Genomic DNA, 21,730 nt, shown 5'->3' with positions numbered 1-21,730 from the left:
ACGCAGACACCATTTAATTTATGTTTGTTCCATACAGGAAATGAATGATCATTTCATTCGAATTCTGAATTTTCCTCCAAAACAGGGAAGAAGAACAAGCTGCGGGTTTACTACCTGTCCTGGCTGAGGAACAGGATATTACACAATGACCCTGAAGTGGAGAAGAAACAGGGTTGGATTACAGTCGGGGACCTGGAGGGCTGCGTGCATTACAAAGTCGGTACGTTCAGATCGTTTATGGGAGACGTGCGGACCTGTTCACTAACAAACTAGAAATTAATATCTATCATATCTTATGTTGAATTAAAATCTTTTTTAGCTGAAATCCTGAGATTTCACATTAAAATGTGTCTTTATTTCTGCAGTGAAGTACGAGAGGATTAAATTCTTGGTGATTGCTCTGAAGAACTCAGTTGAGATCTATGCCTGGGCACCTAAACCTTACCACAAGTTTATGGCTTTCAAGGTAATCAAGCTAAGTCTTGTGATATTTGGACAAGTACATGATACTGATTTCTTTGTATTTCTTTATTTTATTTGTCCTCTGCAACTAGAGAGGAAATATCACACGCCCGATTCACAAAGTTATATCCAGCTGCTTTAGTGCATGACTGAACCTCAGTCAATCTTCTTTTCTCTGTCTGCCAGTCTTTCACTGACCTGCAGCATCGCCCCCAGCTGGTGGACCTGACTGTAGAGGAAGGGCAGAGGTTAAAGGTCATCTACGGCTCTAGTGTTGGCTTCCATGTAATTGATGTGGATTCTGGAAATCCCTACGACATCTACATCCCCTCACATGTAAGTGTGTGTGTGTGTGTGTGTGTGTGTGTGTGTGTGTGTGTGTGTGTGTGTGTGTGTGTGTGTGTTTGTGTACTGGTGGTCTCCACAAAGTAAATCAGTAATTGTGTTGTAGACTTGGTTGTAGCTCAGGGTAAAGTTAGGCTTGGGTTAGGTTTAGGCTGAGGCAGTGGTGTGTATGTGCGTGTGTGTGTGTGTGTGTGTGTGTGTGTGTGTGTGTGTGTGTGTGTGTGTGTGTGTGTGTGTGTGTGTGCTGGTATTAATACACTGCTGCTTGTCTTCAGGGACAATTCTTCACATTGTGAATCACTTTGTAAGGCAGGGGTGTCCAACTCCAGGCCTCGAGGGCCGGTGTCCTGCAGGTTTTAGATCTCACCCTGGGTCAGCTCACCTGAATCACATGATTAGGTCATTACCAGCCTCTGTGAGGAGGTAACTCAGCCATTTAAATCAGCTGTGTTGGATCAAGGACACATCTAAAACCTGCAGGACATCGGCCCTGGAGTTGCCCACTCCTGGTGTAAATCTTTCCCACCACAAAAGCAACACTCCTACTATGGATGTACGCGGTCTCACAACAGTACGCTCTCTGAAAACAGCTGTGAACCTCTATTGTGCACGTACAGGGACCTGCCTTCCTTCGGGGAACATGTCCTCATAATATGATAAAGCCCAATGTAAAAGAATTAGGAGAGAGCCATAACTTCAATTTCAGTGGTTACAGGGAATTAAACTGGTAATTCCATAACAAATGTTTTAAAAGTTTTCTGACTTTACCCCAAAAAGTATTAAAAGTTTATTTTAGGTAACATTAAGGTTAAGTTTGGCTGTTGTTGTTAAAGCTGGTGCGAGGCACTGTGGGGACACGCCCCCATAATTCATTCAGATGTTCCAGTTAGGCCGAGGTCAGACAGATAGCAGCTGTGGTTACAGTAGATCACACCGAGTGAATCAATGTGCTGTAAACATGACTGCATATGTACTTTATATGTAACTGTGTTTGACTGCATGTTTAATATGAGTGTGATTTAAGGAGTGAACGTGTGAGGAAATGTGAGGATGAATGAGCTAATAGCAGAACAAATGAAATGGTGAGTGTGTGACAGCCCCAGAACAGAAGTGATGAAGAGAACAAAGGAATGTGTGAGGAGCAGAGGCTGTAAGTCACAGATGGAAATGTTTCAGCGAGTGAGTGAATGAACTGGTGTTTGAATCCAGAGGCAGAGGGTGAATCGCTGTCCTCCTTTAACCCCGCTTTGGTTACAGTCAGAGATGGACGGGCCAAGGAGACGGTAACCACAGCAACCGCCTCTCATTGCTTTTGGCAGTCATGAATCACGCTGTGCTCGTGTCTGTTTCCATGGCAATTGCGTGGCTGAGGAGCGGGAGGCTTTATTGTTGCAGCAGTTTCTTCTCTCTCAGGGTGGGGAAGGGGGGATGTTAGAGGGGTCCAGCTCCTAACACCCCTGCCCCCACCCCATTCAACACCCCCCCCTCCCATCTGTCGTCCTGGCAGATTCAGGGTCAGGTGACCCCGCACGCCATCGTGGTTCTGCCCAAGACGGACGGCATGGAGATGCTGCTGTGCTACGAGGACGAGGGCGTCTACGTCAACACCTACGGACGCATCACCAAAGACGTGGTGCTGCAGTGGGGCGAGATGCCCACCTCCGTCGGTACGTCAACCAATCAGCTCGCTTTTCCCTGACCCCACTGACCTCTGACCTCTGATAAGCGGTCTCAGCAGATCATCTTTCACCCTCACTATCTACCACACCCCTTCTCCGCTCAAAGCAACACGCTTGCCTTTTCTTGCCTTTTGCTTTCACCTTTAAACAAGAAGCCCAGACTGTCGTCTCACTCACCTGTTTCATTACCTGCTTAAAGGGATACAGCAGGTTTGGGCACTTGGTCAACTCAGAGCAGTGAGCTGATGAGAACAAACTGTCTCCATCGCCTCCGTTACCTCTTTCTACGTCTTTACCGTGTGAGAAAATTTAAGTCAGTTTATTTTAAAATCAGCACAAGCTTTAGAAAAAGTAACCGTGCTGGCTCAGAGGCAGTGACTTTATTTGAACTTTTACAAAAGATAATCATGATTAAACTCTTTATATTACAAATATACTCTGCATACACTTTAGTCAACACATACTGTGGCCACCCTGAAGCACACCTGGTTTATTTTCTTATGTAAGGTCCAAAACTCACTAAATGAACACCAGGTTTAATTCAGCAAGACATGAAACCAGGACTGAGATTAGGGGAGAGTGAGGGCCATTTTCTCAACGACTTCACTGCATTTTGACTTCTCTTTGCAACCCGAGCAACTGATCAGGACTAAAAGTAAAATGTTTAGTTAAATGTAGACAAAATGATTCAGTGGTCACATTCTCACACATCCAGCATTGACCTGGGGGAATTGCAACAAACTCGATGTGTCTGCAAATGCTTAAAACCAGGCAAGCTTTAGCAACACGCACACGCCAGGATCATGGAGAGTTTAGTGTCAGTGCTCTCATCACACGAGGGGTAAGTTGACCAAATGTATGACATCCCAAAACCTCGACGTATCCCTTTAACGTTAAGTGTTGAACATCCAGCGGCTGCATGAGCTGATAGCGGCGGATCTTTGCCTTCCTCACTCCCAGCTCTCACAAGTCGTTTACTTTCTGCTCGTTCTTCTTTGTGAATTGAGTTTGTGTCGTGTGTCTGCTGTGTTAACTTCTGTCCTCTTGTTGTGTCTCGTTGTTGACCGTGAAACATTTCAAAAGGCACTTTCTCATCCGCTCTTCCTTTCATCCTTGATTGCTCGAGCTCTGCAGTAACCCGGTCCAGACAAAACGTTTGTGAGATCCAGCAGCAAAGCAACGAGATGAAAGCTCTGCACCAGATCAATGCAGGGGCAGCACATCTAAATTCATCTATTATTTAGAAGTAGCGTGAGTGCATCAGAGCGCAGCCGAGCATGAGGGGTGGATCTTGAATCTTACGATCCAAGTCAGTCAAAGCTGGTGTGTGTCTCCGCCCATCCTCACTCTTACAGATTCCTCTGTGCTTAACCCTGAATGACAAAAACACGTGTGTGACTGTGTCTCTGTCCTGGAGCGCTGTTGCTGACGTGTCACATTTTCTGTGTGGGCATCGTCTCCTGTTAACATGTTTTTGTGTATTTAACTGTCAGACCAGATTGTCTCACAGCCAAGCCCGGCTTCGACCCCTCCCCCACCCCATAAAAACGTAAACGCCTGACTTATTTAACTCTCCGCTGCGCTTATAAACACCCAACCGATCCCGATCCTCCGTATGTGGGACCCTTTTTGTCTTTTCTCCCACATGAGAATAAAAAGAAGCACCAAGAAGCTGCACTGACCCTGGGTGACCAGGTGGACCGGCCTGAACACGGTTTTAATAACTTCTGATAAAAGAAAAGATATCAAAACATCTATTAGTGCCACTTTTCCTGAGCTTGTAGTTTAGGGACTTTCCCTCCAGTATTCTGGTGACGCATTAATATAAATGAAATGGAAACTTCTGGCACAACTTCACTGCACTGTGAAAGTGCATGAAACAGAACAAAGATCTAAAGAGGTCAAAGTCCAGCAACATTTATTAATTAACCTTCATCAGCCTGATCAAGAACTATACTGCACACAGCATGCAAGTAACATATGTAATAGAGTAGAGCAGGGGTCCCCAATTCCAGGCCTCGAGGTCCGGTGTCCTGCAGGTTTTAGATCTCACCCTGGGTCAACACACCTGAATCACATGATCAGTTCATTACCAGCCTCTGGAGAACTTCAGGACATGTTGAGGAGGTCATTTATCCATTCAAATCAGCTGTGATGGATCAAGGACACATCTAAAACCTGCAGGGACACCGGCCCTCGAGGCCTGGGACTGGGGACCCCTGGAGTAGAGAGAAAAAATTTACACCCAATCAGCTCCATCCTGTATATTTATACAGGTCATTTGGGGCGTGAACAGGAAGAGGATACATCTGAGTGATAATTTAAGTTTTTCCTCACACAGTGTTACACACATCCACTATGAGGGGGAAATAAATGTAAAACAAATAAACTGGTAAAAAGGTATATATAGATTTATAATTATGATCTTCTGGGGCGATCGTGGCTCAAGAGTTGGCAGTTCAGCTTGTAATCGGAAGGTTGCCGGTTCGAGCTCCGGCTCTGACAGTCTCGGTCGTTGTGTCCTTTGGCAAGACACTTCACCCGTTGCCTACAGGTGGTGGTCAGAGGGCCCGGTGGCACCAGTGTCCGGCAGCCTCGCCTCTGTCAGTGCGCCCCAGGGTGGCTGTGGCTACAATGTAGCTGCCATCACCAGTGTGTGGATGGGTGGATGTGTAAAGCACTTTGGGGTCCTTAGGGGCTAGTAAAGTGCTCTACAAATACAAATACAGGCCATTTACCATTTCTCACTTTTATCAGAAATTAAGCAACACAATAAAATCTATAAAATCAAACTTCTTCTTATGATTTAAAAAAGAAGCTGAAACTTCTGGGGCTTAAATATTTATCTCTTTATCTTTTTTAACCCTCATTCAACCAGCAAGTGAAACTCTTGAGATTAAGGTTCATTTCCTCTGAGAGCGCGCTGGTCTGAGAGAGGCAGCATTAACAGAATAAAGCAGAGAAACCTCACACAGCAGAAATAAGGAGATCCTGAACGTTCCCACTGTAGTGCACATCACAAACAAACATTTCCCGCTAAACCTTCTTGAGACTTCACCATCATTTTAGGGGAGTGTTCATTTTAAAAGGCCACGGCTGTGCACAGCTGGGCGAGCTGTCATCATTTACTGGCCTCCACCCTGCGGACTCACAGTGTTCCCTAATCCTGCAACTAGGTTAAACTGGGTTCTGCTCTTACAGTTTTCCGATTGGCTGACTTTGCCCTTAAACGCTGTAATGACACTGCTGCTGGACAGCCCGGTGCAATGTGGCAGCTCAGATAACTGCTTTACATCAAAGCGACGAGGTTTGCCAGACAGCAGGCCTGCGACGCGTCTCTCCCAACGCTGGTCGTTCACGTCAGAAACTGCTGCAATAATCTCCCGGAAGTGAGGCGGAGGAGGCCTCGAGGTGTGACTGGCCTGGGTGTGAGACTGGTGCTGAGTCTTCTCCTGTCCAACCCCCTTCTGTGTGTGTGTGTGTTTGTGTGTGTGTGTGCGCGTGTGCACCCTTTCCTCCCCTGCAGCCTACATCCACTCCAATCAGATCATGGGCTGGGGAGAGAAGGCCATTGAGATCCGGTCCGTGGAGACGGGACACCTCGACGGAGTTTTCATGCACAAGCGAGCTCAGCGACTGAAGTTCCTGACGGAGAGGAACGACAAGGTGAGTCTGTGCACACACAGCGCACACGAGCGAAGGCGCCACACCTGAAACACACCTGTATGACGTGCTGCCCTCTCCCTGCAGGTCTTCTTCGCCTCGGTGCGTTCTGGAGGCAGCAGTCAAGTCTTCTTCATGACCCTCAACAGAAGCTCCATGATGAACTGGTAACCCTTCCACCTCTTGGACCCGCAACCCTTGTTTTCTTCACCCTGAACATTGGCCTCTGAGGGATGGAGGGATGACAGGAGGACGGCGTATGTGTGTGTAAATGTGTGTGCGTGCGTGTGTTTGTGGATAAACGGACAATTGAGCATCAGGAGAAAACTGCAGGAGTGGGCCCACCCCACACACACCCCCCCTCCAGCTGCAGGGGGCACTACAGGGCCCCCGCGGATGGTGCCACTGCCTGCTGAGCAAAGGCGACTCCTCGTGCTGTCGGCGGACGACGCCTCCTCCTCCCCTGCAGGCCAACGGCTGCTGTGGACATGCCGAGTAGCCTTCGACCTCCCCGTTCGATTGAGTGAGGAGCTGCAGAGAGTGTAGCACATCAGTGACTTTACATCACAGCAGTGTTCACACTGCGGGCACAGCGGCAGGTGGTTTGGCGTGTCGCAGTGAAAGCTGGTACTGCTTCTTATACTGTGATTAAATTAGGTTAGAAGCACGAGCGTCCACACTAAGCCTGCTGGATCTGACAGTTTTGTGGATTTGAGCGCCACCAAATGAACGTTGACGATCGTGAGGATGTTTTGTCACCTGCACACAACGTGGTTTCTGGCTGCCTTTAAGTTTCTGCTGAGACAAACTAGTCCCTCGAAATAATCGCCTTCCTTTGTCTCGATGCACATTTGACTCAGTAAGAAGTGAGAGGGGTGCGCACAGATGGCTTTATTTAAGGTAGTGTTAAAAGAACAGAGATCATGGCAAAGACTTATTTATAGCCAAAAGCGACTCGCTTTGCAGAATCTTTCAAATAAAGAATTTCAGGCTTTAGAAGAAGTTAAAAAATCCTCAGAGAGAAATTGTTTTGTTAGTTTCTCCTCAAGCAGAGGAAGAGATGTGAATGACGCAGTGGAAAGAGAATTAGTGTGACCTTAACCTCCCAGGACCTGGCGTCCACAGGTGTGGCTTATTTAGACCAAAATACTCAATTTTGCTCTACAAGGGCCTGATATCCACTTACGAGGACGTTTTACTGCCACTGTTGTATCGAAATTTTAAACAAATATCCTCATATGTGGCTCTGATGTTTCTTAGAAACAAAAATCAGGTAAAAAAAAAATCTGGTAATTCTGTGTTTAAATAATCATCAGGACCCAATCAGCCCAAACATCAACGAGAAATTAAACATGCTGCCGTGGAAGAGTTCAGGTCTGAGGAGGTTAAATGACTAACACAGTCTCAAAGCTTTCTATTAATCAGAGACAAATCTAGCTACAGTTTTGTGGTGACAAATCTAACCCTGTTTTTAACCCTTACTTTCATCAGTCTGGGCTCATAAAAATAACCTGACAGTTTGTGTCCATGAACATGACAAAAACAGTTTGCCTTGTCACGACTTTCGTGTTTTGTTATGAGACTGTGCTGACATGAGAAATGATGGCCGAGTGCAAAATAGACGCTCACACTGAGCTTATCAGTAATAATTTTGATTTTTTTAGTGATCCACACCCGTTCAGTACACGTTCTATGAACCGAAGAGAGCAAAGTCTGAGTCGAGCCCTGACGCTGTCCCCCTCGGATGCATGTTTTCTGTTATGTGAGCAGCTTCTGTCATATTTCAGGCCTGCGTCGAGAACAAAAGCACTGGGTGTGCATCACTGTGGCCTCTGCAGCTTACTAGAGCTGTATTGGCAGTATAGGCAGCTTCTGGGTTGAAAAGCAAAGAACCTTTTCAATGGTGATCAAACCACATGTTTATTGGTATTATTGAGGTGTCAGAACCCGTTAAGGATACGGGGGAGGACGTCAGATGTCATCTTTATGGAGGAAAGACTCAAACATGAAGGCTCTTCCTCACAGTGGCTAATACACGTTATGAATTTAACACTGGAATCTATCTGCAGATGTGCAAACCTGCAGAGCCAAAGCTGTGTCTTATATGTGAACTGGAAGAAGCTGAATCGGTGCTTCCAAAAACCAACAAATGTGTGTGTTGAAATTCTAAAACACCCAGGCTTAGTGTGGATAAGCTGCTTGTTGTCACGCCGATAACGATGGCGATTTGGTTAAATGTTTTGTCTCAGACCGATGTAGCTCTTTGTTCCAGCAGGAAACCACGAGGCCGTGCAGACGGCGTTTCTCACAGTGTGAACACTGATGCTGCTGCTGTTCTTCCCCGTTGGAGGCTACAACAGTTCAGACGAGCAGCGAGTGTCGCGGAGCTGCTGCACAGCCGGCTGCTTTGTCCCGGTTTGTTCCCAGCAGGGGGAGGGAGGTTGTAGATATTGTACCATTGCTGCAACAGCAACACAACAACAAAAGTATTCCCGTCATTTTCTCACAGGAAGAACTCAGCTGTAGAGTAGGCGCCACCTTCTGGAAGTTTTTACTCTCGTCTGTCCACGCTGCTGTGTGCACTCGTGTAAATACTCACTTTGATGTTAAGGACAGACAAAGAAAATAATGACAGTCTAGCTTTTTATCCTTTATTTTCTGGCTCATCCCTTTGTGAATCTGTCGACGCTTTAGGGGGACTAAACTCAAAAGTTTCGTTTGGATTTTTCTCTCCATAATTCATTTGCCTTTATTTCGTTTTTGCATGATGGCATTCATGTTTTTTTACCCGCCGTTACTTGTTATGAGTTGTAAATTTGAGGCAATACGCGGTGGGGCGGGGGACGTCTGACTGTGTACCCTACATCTCTGAGCTGAAAACAACAGCTGGGCTTTTATCTGCTGAACTGCACACTGGAGGGTCACACGTTTACCATTAAAGTTTTTATGTTCACGATCATTTCCAGAGTGCAGCTGGTAAAGAGCGAGCAGGAGCGTCTTCTTAAAGGCTGGAGCTGAGCCTTTGCTGACTGTACGCGCTTGTGTTTATAGAAGGAAGCTGCTCCATCCTTTACTTGATCTTCTTTTGCTGTTTTTAAAAGAGATGGTGGAGGGGGCGAGTGATGGCGCGTTAAGGCCAGCTGAAGCCTTTTACATGTGCAGGATGTTAGCAGCACCCTGTGAATAAAGGTCAGGAGGCAGGGTCAGCTTGAGAAACCATAGATTAAAAAAAGAGATATATACTGTAAGAATTTTCGTTATGATGATGATATCCTACTGATCATTTTAGAGAAAGACAAAAAAATAATGTTCACTTATTAAAGCATAGTTGTCTTTCTACAGAATAGAGAACATAGCTATAAGAATTTCTAAAAAAAAATCAAACAGTACAATGTTTTTATTGTGGTATTATTTGTATTTGTATTTCAATTTTTGTACGTATCAAGACTGTGAACATATGTACGATTGTTAGCCTCTGAGTGTGCGTGAGTGCGTGTGTGTGCGCGTGCGTGGAGGTGAGCAGGTGTGTGCACAGGTGTGTGCACAGGTGTGTGACATGCATGTGAGTTTTCACCCCGTCTGAATCACTGGAATCAATCAAAAGACAACCTCGACCTGGTAACACGCATCTGTGGTGTTGGGAATTCTACAATAAATGTCCTCTCCTTGTACAGCAACCACACCTGACCCGCTCTCTTTATTCATACCCGAGTCACACGGCAGCTTCTGTGTTCTGAGTGAGATAAAGACTGGACGTTAGACCTAATAGGAAAAACATTCATTTGTTTTAGTCCCAGAGTTTCTACAGGCTGCAGCACAGATTCACAAACAGTCCCGGAAACACTCCTCAGAGATTTTGTTCCAGATTGAGATGAAAGCATCACACAGTTGCTGCAGATTTGTTGGCTTCACATCCATGAGTGTGCCGACAAATGATCCCTCACACCACCACCAACCTGAATCCGCTGATACAAGGCAGGATGGAGCCATTATTTCATGTTAAGCCAAATTCAGACGCCACAACCATGCCACATTCAAAGTCAGTTAAATTACCTTTCTTCCATCTGAATGTTGCAGACCAGGCAACATTTTTGCACTCTTCTGTGGCTAACTTTTAGTGAACCTGTGTGGTCTGTAACCTCAGGAGGCTCAATGGGCGTGGTCTTCTGCTGCTGTTGCACATCTGCTGCAAGCTTTGTGCTCCTCTGCACACCCTGGTTGTAACAACTCGTTAATTAAGTTATTGTTGCCTTCCTATATATTCAAAGCGGTCTGGAAAAATTGACTTTATGTACGAAACATCCATGTATGTTGTTAAAAAGATAACTGAATGTGGCAAGGCTGTACTTTAGGGTAATACCAATTTGTACCAGATGGTGTTGTTATTCAATGTAAGCTTTATTTAACAAGGCAAGTTATAAAGAACACGTTTTTATTTCCACTGACAAAAAAGTAAAGCATCTTGAAGAAATGGAAGTAGAGCTAAAAGGAACGTTTAAAGAACAAGAGCGTGTCATCTGAAAACATCAGAACACCTAGTTGGGAAAAAAGCTGCCAGACTTAAAGCTGCCCCTTTGTGGTGAGAATCTGAGTCAACATTCCTGAAGAAGAATGTCCCACTATCAGTTAGGCTGTCAAGATGAAGAGCAGGTTGGTTATCCAGCAGGACAATGGTCAAAATCACACCAGTGGGTCCAGCTCTGAATGGCTCAAAAACCAAAATGAAGGTTTTGGATTGGCCGAGTCAAAGTCCAGACTTAAAGCTGACTGAGATCCTTTGGGATGACCTTAAACATCCCATTCATCCTGGAATATCCTCCAGTGTGGCTGAATTAAAACATTTCTTCAAAGAAGAGTGGGCCAAAGTTCCTCCACAGTGATGTGAAACACTTGTTGTCCATTATCACAAACACTTGTTTGCAGTTTTTACTGGTGAGGGAGGCACAACTAGTTTAAGAGGCAACTGGGCAGCAGATCAGGAGGACTGCACCTCTCTGACTAACATTAAAATTTGTTTTATCAGACATGTTTAAGTGTGACAAATGTGCAAAATAGATTCAAATAAATAAATCAGGAAGTAGCCAAATCCTTTTTAACTGTAGACACATGCATGTTCCTTTATCCATCAAACACTGAGCTGGTCACTGCATGGGCTTCAGGGAAACTACAGAGAACCACCAAGAGTGACCAAAGCTCAGTGCATCTGCACATTATGTTCACACTCTACCATGTAACGTCTTAATGCATGCTCGATCCAGGTAAGGAAATCCCAAAACGTTGATTCTGTTCATCAGGATGTAACGTTTTCAGCGGGAGAAACGTTCTGCCACTCATCCAAGTGACTACAAAAAACCAAAATAACAGAGTTTCAGAAACGTACCGCACACAAAGAATTAAAGAGGACATCACACAGCCAGTACCCCTGATGGGATCAGGGGCATTAGTACACGTTTCTCGGCTAACTGTGAGGGCACCATTAATGCTGAATGTGTTGTGTTGGAGCAACATATGGTTAAAGCCAAACTAATGGATGGAGACCTTAAACTTCATAGCATCTACAGAGTAAAAGGATCTTTACATATTTATCAGTACTTTAAATGTACTAAGGAGTGAGGAGTGTCCTAAGAAGATGGAAGGAGTTTTGCCACTAGGAGGCGTTAGAGAAAATTCACTGATTCTATGTTATACATGAATACGAATGTCATGTATATGATCGCCTAATGGCGATTTATTCTTGCCACTAGGTGATGTAAATATCTAGGAGCAGTTTATTAAGGTTCAACAAAACACCTCACCAACGTTCTGCATGTCTTCCTCCACTACATCCATGAACCTTCTCTGAGGTGAGGTCTTCCTCCTTTCCGCTAGTTCCATCTTCATCATCCTTTGTCCATTATAACCCCAGTCCTTCCTCTGCACATGTCCAAACCATCCAAACCATCACAGCCTTGCTTCTCAACCTGAGCTGTTCCTCTGATGTTTTAATTAACATCTTCAGCTCTTCCTCCTGTTTTTGTTGTCAGTACCACCGTGTCCAATTCATGCATCACAGCAGGCATCGCTACCATCTTGAAAACCTTCCCTTTCAGTCTTGCTGCTATCCTTCTGTCACAAATAAACATCTGCACCCACTTGACTCTGCCTGCACTCTCTTATTCACTGTCCATTGCTTTGGCTGGTTGACCTCAGGTATTTAAACTCATCTATCTTCACTACCTCTGCTCCTTGCAGCCTCACTGCTACACCGATCTCCCTGTCATTCATAAATGTCTTTTTTCTTCTGATTTTCATCCCTTTTCTCACCAGTGCATACCTCTACCTCTCTGCCACGTGCTCCCTGCTGTCACTACAGCTCACAATATCATCTGCAATACCATAGTCCACAGAGCCTCCTGACAGACCTTATCTGTCAGTCTGTGCACCATCACTGCAAACATGTAGGGACTCAAACCAGGCCTGTCACTTCTACAGCACACCTCCCCACTGTCTCAGTGCCCTGCACCACCCTCAGACATGCATGAAGCTATTCTGCTGATCTGATCGTTACCTTTTTTCTTAACCTACCTTCAGTAACTCTCCCATATCGTCATGGTATGACTCATCAACTTTATCCCTCTGTACCTACTAAAGCTATGTACATCACATTTGTTGTAATAAAAAGACCTCATGCCCAATATTAAGTATTAGAAATAAATACCTCGTGTTTAACAAAATATTAGCCAACCTAAATCTAATCCATACCATTGTGTAAGTACATTACCAGGATTTTTTTTTTTAAATTAGTATTTTTGTATTCTCTTGGCCGTGGTAATCCACCCGGGTTGCCATGTTTCCCTCAGACTTGGCATCCCTTTCTGCCAGGCTGCTACCGGAACACATAAACGCCCCTCCCCTCCTTTCTTCCTCTACGGATGCTGCAGTCAAGTTGGCCGCGCATGCGCACTTTAGGTCCTCTTTTTCTTGGAAGGTAAGTGTGGCATGGCGCGTGTTGCTGCCTTGGGGGGGATAAACGGTGGACTTTAGCGGTTTTTAGGTGACCCATTAACGATTTCAGAGATATTAAAGTAGTCATGTACTGGTTTGAGATGCCGAGGGAGTAGTTAGTCGGTTTCCCGGTGGATGTAGTCGGTGGCAGAGTAGGGTGTGGGTGTCCATGTTCCGACTAGCGCTAGCATGCTGAATCAAAGGGACATGCGGCCTTCGGCGGCGCGCTCCGTGGAAGCTGCTTGTCATTCTCCGCGCTAACGCTCTTGTCTTCGGTTCGCGGTTAAAATCCGCACTGTTAACCGACGACCCGGCGGGCCGATCAGGAAAAAACAGACTGATGGTTTGTACCCGGTCCGCTGTCGATCCGATATTAATCCGCGCCTTTATTTGGACCGAGCTGAATGGACGGCTAGCTCGGTTAGCCGCCGCTAGCAGCGCGTTAGCTCGGATAACGGGACTTGGTGTTTGTGAAAAAGCAGCGCACGTTGGCCAGCCGCAAATCTCGCGGCATCGAAATCCTGTCCCGATAGCGTTGCAATAAATGGTTATAAACCAAAACATCCAGAATAATACGTGCTAATTTTAGCGTTTGATGCACTATTCTCTGCTGTCTTCACAGCGCTATGTTACATTTGTAAACTCTGAGCCAGCTTAACTTCTGATCATTAAAAGATTAACCTCTAATTTATTTATGTAGCACCGATGGGGCGAAGAAGTGGCTGCGAGTGAATTTTGACTTTGAACTTCATGCGTCCACTGGGCTTGCTAACATTTGCGATAAAACTGCTGCGGCAGATTGAGAAGTGGCGCAGCCGTCCAGCCTCGTGTCGAGCCGGGGTGGCGACGTCCACGTTTCGGCGGAGCTTAGGGGTTTGTTTTTTTCTTTTTCAAATTGGATATTTAAAATGTATAACTCGGATCACACTCAAATTAATTTCCCAGCAGATCAAGAGGACTGCACCTTTATTCATTTAGTTATTTATTTATTTTACAATAGAAATCTCGCGATATCTACCTAAAAGTAGCAGAGAGCTCTGTGGGGCCCAGGAAAAGGCTGCGGTAGTCTAAATCAAAGCAGGAAAGAAAACTGTTAAAGTGGCTCAAAACTCAGCTGAGCATAGCAGATTTATTAAAGTAGAAACACTTTCTTTTTTTTTTTACGTAATTTTTACAAATTGCGATGTTTGCAGCAAAATCCCCTAATTTGCTTTTTCTTTGGTGTTAATGTTAATATATTAAACAAGGCTGTATTAAATTGCTTGTTTTTAATCAATGTATGCCCAAGGTAGTGTTTCAACCCTTTAAAAATGGGGAAGCAGTCGGGGGCTGTGGTTTACATTGGGTCAAAATCAAAGCCACAATCAGGCATGTTTAAATATCATGAAACCTCTTTAAACTTCAGCTGAGTTGAAGTAGAATCAATGTTTTTCCAGCAAGCATTAAACTCTTACAAATTTTGACAAGCCCAGAAATTTGCAGAGAACTAAGTTGTTGGGTTTTTTTTTATAAGTTAAGAAATATTTCATTGCAATTTTATTCATATAGTGCCAAATGACACCAGTCAATAGTAAGGTAGTGTAATCGGTGTCAAGGTGAGTTAGTTTAGTGCTTTGCAAACATTTAATTCACAGGACTCCGTCTACATCAGGCTGCTGTTGACGACTGTCATGAGATTTATGTTTTCCCTCATTAACTACTGTGAAAACACCAACGCTGACACTTTAAATCCTGTTATGCACAGAACAACTATTATATTTGACCAGGGTCAGGGATGCCAAAACTGTTGTAATTTGACCACAATTTGGCAAATGTGTGAAAGTGGAATAATTACTGGGTCATTTTACAGGGTTTTTCCCCGTAACACTTTACATCAGAAGCTTTGAAATCAGGATGCTGTTGGACAGATGTAAGAGGTGTATTGAACGTGGTCATCTGTTTCAAGTGTACACTTGACTAGGTCAGGTTACCTTCTGATTTTTGCTCGCTGTCATGTTAATGCCATGTCTTTCTCCACGAGAACCTAACCCTGTGACTGCTTAGTGTGGAACTCTGTCGATATAGTTTTCTGTGCTTGATTTCGGGGTAAGTGATGTGTAACTGTCTCCACCAGCGCCCCAGACCCATCGCACCATGGCAGATCCCGATCTCGATTTCCAGACTGGTGAGTCTGGCGCCTCCGCCACCTACCCCATGCAGTGCTCTGCTCTGCGTAAGAACGGCTACGTGGTGCTGAAGGGTCGTCCCTGCAAAATTGTGGAGATGTCCACCTCCAAGACCGGCAAGCACGGACATGCTAAGGTAAACTCAGAAGCTGTTTAGTCCTCTTTTATTTCAGATCATTTTATACTGCATGGTAAAGAGCATTGGTCAGGACAGAAAAGGGGGGCCGTGAACATGAAACAGGACTACGCGCAGAGTAAAGACCAGACAGGCTGAGAGCTTTCAGGTGGAGGACTGCTGAAAGCTGCAAAGTTTAACATAGTTTTGGAGCAGTACCTGAGGCTTGGCCTGGACTCTCAGGTTTCAAACCTGTCTGATCCAAACTGCATGAAGTGTTGCTTTACTAAAGCAAGGCCTTCTTATCTTTACCCACAGTGTTCTTGTGTGTACTTTGCCCTCACATGGGACTCGTCATGATAAAAATGGGGGGAAATGAAGTTTTTCAGTTTAGTGTTCCACGACCACAAAATGGGACAAATGTAGTCCTTAGATTTGAGTCCCATTGAAGATGCCTTCTGACCTTTTTATTGGTTGATTTATATTAACATGATGGTAATCTCCATCTTAGTACTAACAAAATGAAATCCAATAATTATCTGGGCTTTTCTGACTGAAGCGGCCTTCTGTGCAGCCAGGTTTCAGTTATAGCAAAGACTTACTACAGCCCAGCTTTGGAAACCTGGTTAAATACTTAAATCTGCCTGTCAGAAGCTTTAGGGAGAAATCCAAAATTTGAAACAAGTGTTGAGTAATTTAAAATAATAGAGTAAAGCTGCAGTGGATGTTTGTCTGAATTTCCCAAGATTTTGTGGTTTACCAAACTCAGATATTTTAATGTGTGAAATTTTTATTTTTCATCACTTTGTGCCTTATAACAGCCGTCCCCAACCTTTTTTGCACCACGGACCGGCCTTTAAGGTGTCGCGGATAAATGCAACAAAATAAAACTAGTACCGGTACCGAAAAAAAGGAAATTTATTCATAACACACGTGAAAAGACCCAGAAAGACCGAGTTAACAATAAAAACGATAACAACATAACGCTGAAAAACGATAAAAACCCTGAAAACTATACATTTCACACCTGAGCCTGAACTCTCGCGGCCCGGTACCAAACGACTCACGGACCGGTCCTAGGCCCGGGGGTTGGGCCTCGGATGCTAGATTAAACTCAGCCTCACTCTTAAAAGTTCTGTTTTTAAATCAGTCTGTTCTTCTTTCGGACAATGACCTAAACTCTGTTTTTGTGCCAAAGTGTTTGCAGGAAAAATCCAGAGCTGACAAAATTGAACGACCTTTTTATGTCACGTTTTATTGACTGTTCCATTTCAGCTTGGAAAGATTCAGATCTTAAATCTAATTAAACGTTTACTTCCATCAGGATGATGTGACTCTAAAAGTCTAAAGATAGATGGCAGCACAGTCGATTGTTGCATAGAGCAGTGACACAGTGAAATGCACAATAAGCATCACTCGACATGAAATGCACGTTAAAACTAAGCAGACCTGAAACAGAAGATCTCATTGAGCCAAATAAAGGCTGGTAGTGATGAAGCTGGGTACCTGTAGCCTGCACTGTATTTAATGTCACTTTGAATCAATTCAGTGAGAGCAAAAAAATCTGAAATTTCTGCTCATTCAATTTGGGTTTTAAAAAAAAAGTTTGATTTTGCAGCTGATTGCAGGAGCAGCAGATTTAATTGCATTTTTTTAGTTAAGTGCAAACTTTCAGACTGATGGGAGGAAGAACACTTGGGACCAACGATGACTTTTCATGCAGATTTTGAATTGGTGTAACTTGAGAATCGAGCTTTAAGTAAACCAAAATAGCCCCTCATAAAAAGAATATGTGGTTAGCTGAAATTGTAACGCAGGCTGTCGGACAGTAGGCTAAGGTTTCTGTTTAGGCGTTTATTGAAGTTTGACCCCGGGCTGGTGCAGGACACTGGCAGGCTGATCAGTTGCTGTTGTGCTGCTTTCAGTGGCTCCTGTTTTCTTTGTTTAAACACTTGTGAATTCCTCATCTTCCCTTCAGGTTAACCTGGTTGGCATCGACATCTTCACCAACAAGAAGTATGAAGACATGTGCCCCTCCACCCACAACATGGATGTTCCCTCCATCAAGAGGATAGACTATCAGGTACTTCCTGTCAGCTGACTCTGTTAGAAAGGCTCCATGGTGGTTAAGCTGGTGGTGACGGCGCGGATACGTCATCTGGTGTTTGGGTTCCCAGTCGTTGCCTCCCAACAGTGAGTCAGCAGGTGGAAATATTCACAGGGCGTCTTTCTGTTGTGTGAATCAGTCAGTCCAGAAACCTGACTTGAAGTTTGTTTTATAGTCGGAGAAATGTTTGGGATAAGAGCAGAACACGTGCTGCTGAACCTCATCGTCCCTGTGGATGTTTTAATGTTAGAATGGAAGGAAACATTTCCACTCACTCATCCCACTCATGCTAAATAAGCCTGCAAATACTCCAGTCACTAACATTCATGTTGGAGAAAATGAGACGTAAACTTTAAGAAATGGGCGTCTTTACATGAACGGCTCAGATATCTGCTAAAGTAAAGATGTGACCACTCGGGTTTTAGAGGTCGGGTTCATCGGTGAAGCGGTGCAGCTGAGATGAACCCTGAGTAACCTCTGGCTGCTGCACGCAGCTGGTTCCAGGCCTTTACCACAGTGCAGATAGAATTTGAAATAAAGTGTAACTGGTTGTGGTCTTGTGTGTTTCTGAGCCAGTGAAAGTTTCTGTACTGTCCTTCTTTTGCTCACTACCTTTACATTTTTATCACGCTGTGGGATAGTCGGCCCAGCATCCAATACCTAAACATGCTGAGTTTGCAAATGAACACGTTTCTATGGAAACGGCACAAAGAGTCCGAATAATTAATGTACATTAGTGCACTTTGCATGGATACATTTCTCATGCAGAGCAAACAGCTAAACTGTCATGTTACAGATGTGTGTTACAGATGTGCTACCACAGCTGCTTTAATCCGATGGTGTATAATTAGCATTTATGCTCCAGGTGACTGACTGCAGATGTGTGTGCAGGTGTGTTTTCACTCTGTCTTAAAGTGTGAGAGGTGCTGAGGCTCAGCTGCAGTCTGCTCACGTGAAGTTGTGTCAGAAACAAACACGTGATCGTTTAAGTGTTCGTCGGCTTCATTCTACAGTTGTCTGTATCAGGATGGACTGTTTTATTTTCACTCTAGTTTTCAGTGAAGGCCGGTCTTTACTTTGTGCTGTGGGCTTGGTTAGCTGTGATACTTTTGCATATGACAGCAAAACCAAACTGAGCACAGCTGGTTAGGTGGTTAACCTAAATAAAAAGTAAAGGTTCTGTCTCCTGTACGCTTCACATTAATAACTTGCATCATCAAAGAAAATCTCTAGTTTAACTTTCCTTCATCTGTGGCTTGGAAATGGCCAAATCCCCTCAGTAAGGACTTTTGGGCACTGCTGGGTTTCCTGGTCTCAGAGGTGATTACACGTGACCATCCATGACATTTAGTGTCAGAATGGAGGCTTGCTATAATTTCATTGTTAACAAAACTCGTTTTTTCTTTTTTAAACAGGTCATATTTCCCACAGTCCTGGAAATTTGATGAGCACTTTACCCTTGAATAAATAAAAGGCTACTTGGACTTGACAGATTTCTGAGATTCAGACATGGCTAGAAATTGACTTCGTATCATTTTCTGGCTGAAAAAAACCAAACTAACATTAAAGTTGTGCTGAAGGTCGCTACATTAAAATGTTTATTACGTTGTGGGTAGTTTTCCTTTGTGATACATGTGCAGGAGTGACTCTGGTGCTATACAGCTGGAATGGCTTCATTTGGGACTCAGAAACTTTGAACTGTGGCCAGACTGGAGAATGTGGATCGCATGTTTTTATTGTGACCAGCTTGAGGTCTGTGCAGATGTGATCAGTGAAGTCTTTTTGTTTTTCTGCAGTTGGTTAACATCAATGAGAACTATATGTCCCTGATGAGCGACAACGGCGACATCAGAGAGGACCTGCGCGTCCCCGACAATGAAGTCGGCAAGGAAATCGAGTCAAAGTTCGAGGCGGGTGAAGAATTCATGGTGAGTTTAGTCTTTTCATATAATTCATATTTGTCAGCCCGACCTGAAGCCCCGTTTTAGCTGTCACAGTGACTTGGTACTGAATCTGTCTAAAGCACAATGGTGTGGGCTAATTCCTGGGCTGTGAAACAGTTTGTCATCAGTATTAAAAAACAACCTTGTTTTTTGGTCATAAATTGATTAAACTTCCGTGTAGGCTTGGAAAGAAAAGCGTCTGGACTTTGAGTCGCTTGAAGACGTTCCACCTCTCATCCGAGAAGCTTCTTCAGTTCAGAACTGAAGAAGCTTCTAGACCAGGAGGACCTGGATGACTGAGAAGCTTCACAGACTAGCTTCCATGTAGCTGGAGGCTTCGGGGTTGGGAGTCCTGACCCGGGAGCAGAGGGTGGAGATGGCGAGGAGGGCGAGAGCTGCACGTGTAACGTTTCAGATGATTGACTTGAACACGTTGTTTGTGTGTCTGTGCGCTCTCCGCAGGTCACCGTGATTGCTGCCATGGGGGAGGAATGTGCTGTCGCTACCAAGGTCTTGGCCAGCAAATAAGGAGTTGATAGACTTTGCTGCCCGGACAACAAGCACCACCCACAACCAGTCTCTTGCATTCTCATTGGTTCTGTCACCAAAGCGTCGGCCTTCACAGACAACCTCAATCATTCTGTTGTGATCTCTCTCTCTCTCTCTCTCATTGATCTTTTATTTCTCCCCCCCTGCTCCTCCTCCTTTTGGTTTCTCCTTTCCATTTGCTGTTGGGATTGTTCCGCCGCAGCTCGCTGCGTGGTCCTCTGCCTGATCACTGAGGTTTTGTTTGGCAACTTTATATAAAACGACTTCAAAACAAAAACACGATCAGTCGCTCAATTCCTGCGTATTCTGTTTGCCTTCAGACGTGTTGGTTTTGCCACTCACATTCCTGAATGTTGAAATAACAGCGGGATTCAGCTTTTGTATGATTATTTTTTTATATTCTTTAGATTGAATACAGCAGGTTTAAAGCCTTTTAGAGGGAAGGGGATCAGGGGTCGGGGAGGGGCTGGTTTTGAGTTAAAGCCGTGGGAGGGAGGGAGGGATGCCCCTGTAGATACTGAATTCTGGATTAGGTCGCCCCTCTAGCAGCCATACCGCTTTCCAGCATGGCCTTTGAGTGCGACTAGGTCCCTTTTATTTTTATTTCCCCTCCCCTGATCGGGGGATCGTGGTGGCCGGCACGTAAAGAGCACTCGAGGTCCCCCCCAGCATGTCAAAGCTCTAAAACCAAGATTTCTTTTCTCCCTTTCCCCCCTCCCTTAAAGAGAAAAAAGAAAAAGAACAGAAACTTCAGTGATTAACCCTCGTGATGCCAGTCTCTTGTCTGTGTAGAAGTTTGAGGGGGCGTGAGGGTCCCGTGCACTCGCACCTCTCGTCCATCGGGGCCATCCCCCAAATACAAAAAAAGAGGAGTGTTGTTTCGTTTTTAAGAGGGCGTGAGTGTGTGGCAGTGTGGGCCTCCGAAATGTGGGAGGCGGTTTGCAGTGAGGTGTGTGTTTCTTTTTTTTGAGGGGCTCGATCGGGTTGGGGAGGGTGGTAGAGTTGCAAACGTTTTTTGTTCACTCGAGGCCTTTGTCACCTGACTGGAGATGGCAAAATAAAAACGATGAAACAAATGGAGAAAAACTGCAACCGATGTGTGGTTTTCTGTCTCAAGTATTTCATGGTCTCAAAGGTGGGTGAGCGGGCTGCTTTTCATGTATTTCAAAGTCCTTATTTTGTCATTTATATGCTTAAAAATACTAAACACTGCTCACGGCTCAATTCCAGCTCCTTGTTTTTATTTCTGGACCCTGCTACAGTCGCCTTTCATCACTGCTGTCAATCTAAATGATCACCTCGCACAGATATGAAAATAAGAGGTGTTCTTTATTGGTGCCGTTGTACTCTTCTGTGGAACTACAAACTCCCTCGTGGGTTTAGTTAATGCTGAGCTAAGACGAAGCTCTGTTTGATTTAATCAGAGAAAATTAGTTCAACTGCGGAGAAATGCTTTGGGAACTTTCCCTGATGGAGCTCTGTCCTCTGACCTCATTGAGGCAGCTTTATTCTATGATAATCCCAGTAGTACTTTTCATACAGCGCTCCACAAAATCCAGTTTACAAACGGCTTCACAGGATCAGCAGGATCAAACTATAGTGAGAAATGTTGCAGAAAAACTCTGAAAAGTCCTAAGAATTTAAAGATGCGACTTGAAGGAAACGAGCGCCTCCATCCTCCTTCCATCCAGCAGGCTGTTCCAGACCCTCGAGGTCCA

At 44.7% G+C, this 21,730-nt stretch overlaps 2 protein-coding genes and 1 long non-coding RNA gene across 8 annotated transcripts in view; 2 read left to right on the top strand and 1 right to left on the bottom strand.

The window, feature by feature from the left end:
* The window catches only part of tnikb (TRAF2 and NCK interacting kinase b), a 63,828-nt gene extending 54,002 nt beyond the window's left edge, over positions 1 to 9,826 (top strand). For 5 of the 6 annotated variants that reach the window (XM_042214595.1, XM_042214598.1, XM_042214594.1 and 2 more), the window contains 6 exons: positions 86 to 220; positions 366 to 466; positions 649 to 798; positions 2,315 to 2,474; positions 6,013 to 6,152; positions 6,237 to 9,826. In XM_042214595.1, coding sequence (XP_042070529.1) covers positions 86 to 220; positions 366 to 466; positions 649 to 798; positions 2,315 to 2,474; positions 6,013 to 6,152; positions 6,237 to 6,320 — 770 coding nt within the window. In that variant the 3' untranslated portion in view covers positions 6,321 to 9,826. The remainder of the gene's footprint in view (positions 1 to 85; positions 221 to 365; positions 467 to 648; positions 799 to 2,314; positions 2,475 to 6,012; positions 6,153 to 6,236) is intronic. The other variant, XM_042214597.1, reaches the window with a different exon arrangement.
* LOC121812427 lies at positions 8,937 to 12,979 on the bottom strand. The gene is made up of 2 exons (XR_006053052.1): positions 11,945 to 12,979; positions 8,937 to 11,491 (listed from the first exon to the last, which is right to left on the bottom strand). It is a non-coding gene; the product is annotated as an uncharacterized LOC121812427 (long non-coding RNA).
* A 70-nt stretch (positions 12,980 to 13,049) lies between these two features.
* Positions 13,050 to 21,104, top strand: eif5a (eukaryotic translation initiation factor 5A). The gene is made up of 5 exons (XM_005948610.3): positions 13,050 to 13,116; positions 15,247 to 15,434; positions 17,392 to 17,496; positions 19,317 to 19,448; positions 19,926 to 21,104. Exons 2-5 carry the CDS (start codon positions 15,267 to 15,269, stop codon positions 19,989 to 19,991), a joined length of 471 nt encoding a protein of 156 aa, XP_005948672.1. The 5' UTR covers positions 13,050 to 13,116; positions 15,247 to 15,266; the 3' UTR covers positions 19,992 to 21,104.
* The last annotated feature ends 626 nt before the right edge of the window (positions 21,105 to 21,730 follow it).

Source organism: Haplochromis burtoni, unplaced genomic scaffold (genome assembly GCF_018398535.1).
Source record: "Haplochromis burtoni strain Fernald_Lab_line unplaced genomic scaffold, NCSU_Asbu1 Contig_592, whole genome shotgun sequence".
NCBI classification, from domain to species: domain Eukaryota; kingdom Metazoa; phylum Chordata; class Actinopteri; order Cichliformes; family Cichlidae; genus Haplochromis; species Haplochromis burtoni.
Note: the sequence above shows the minus strand (reverse complement) of the source record. Positions and strands in the feature narration are given on the sequence as shown.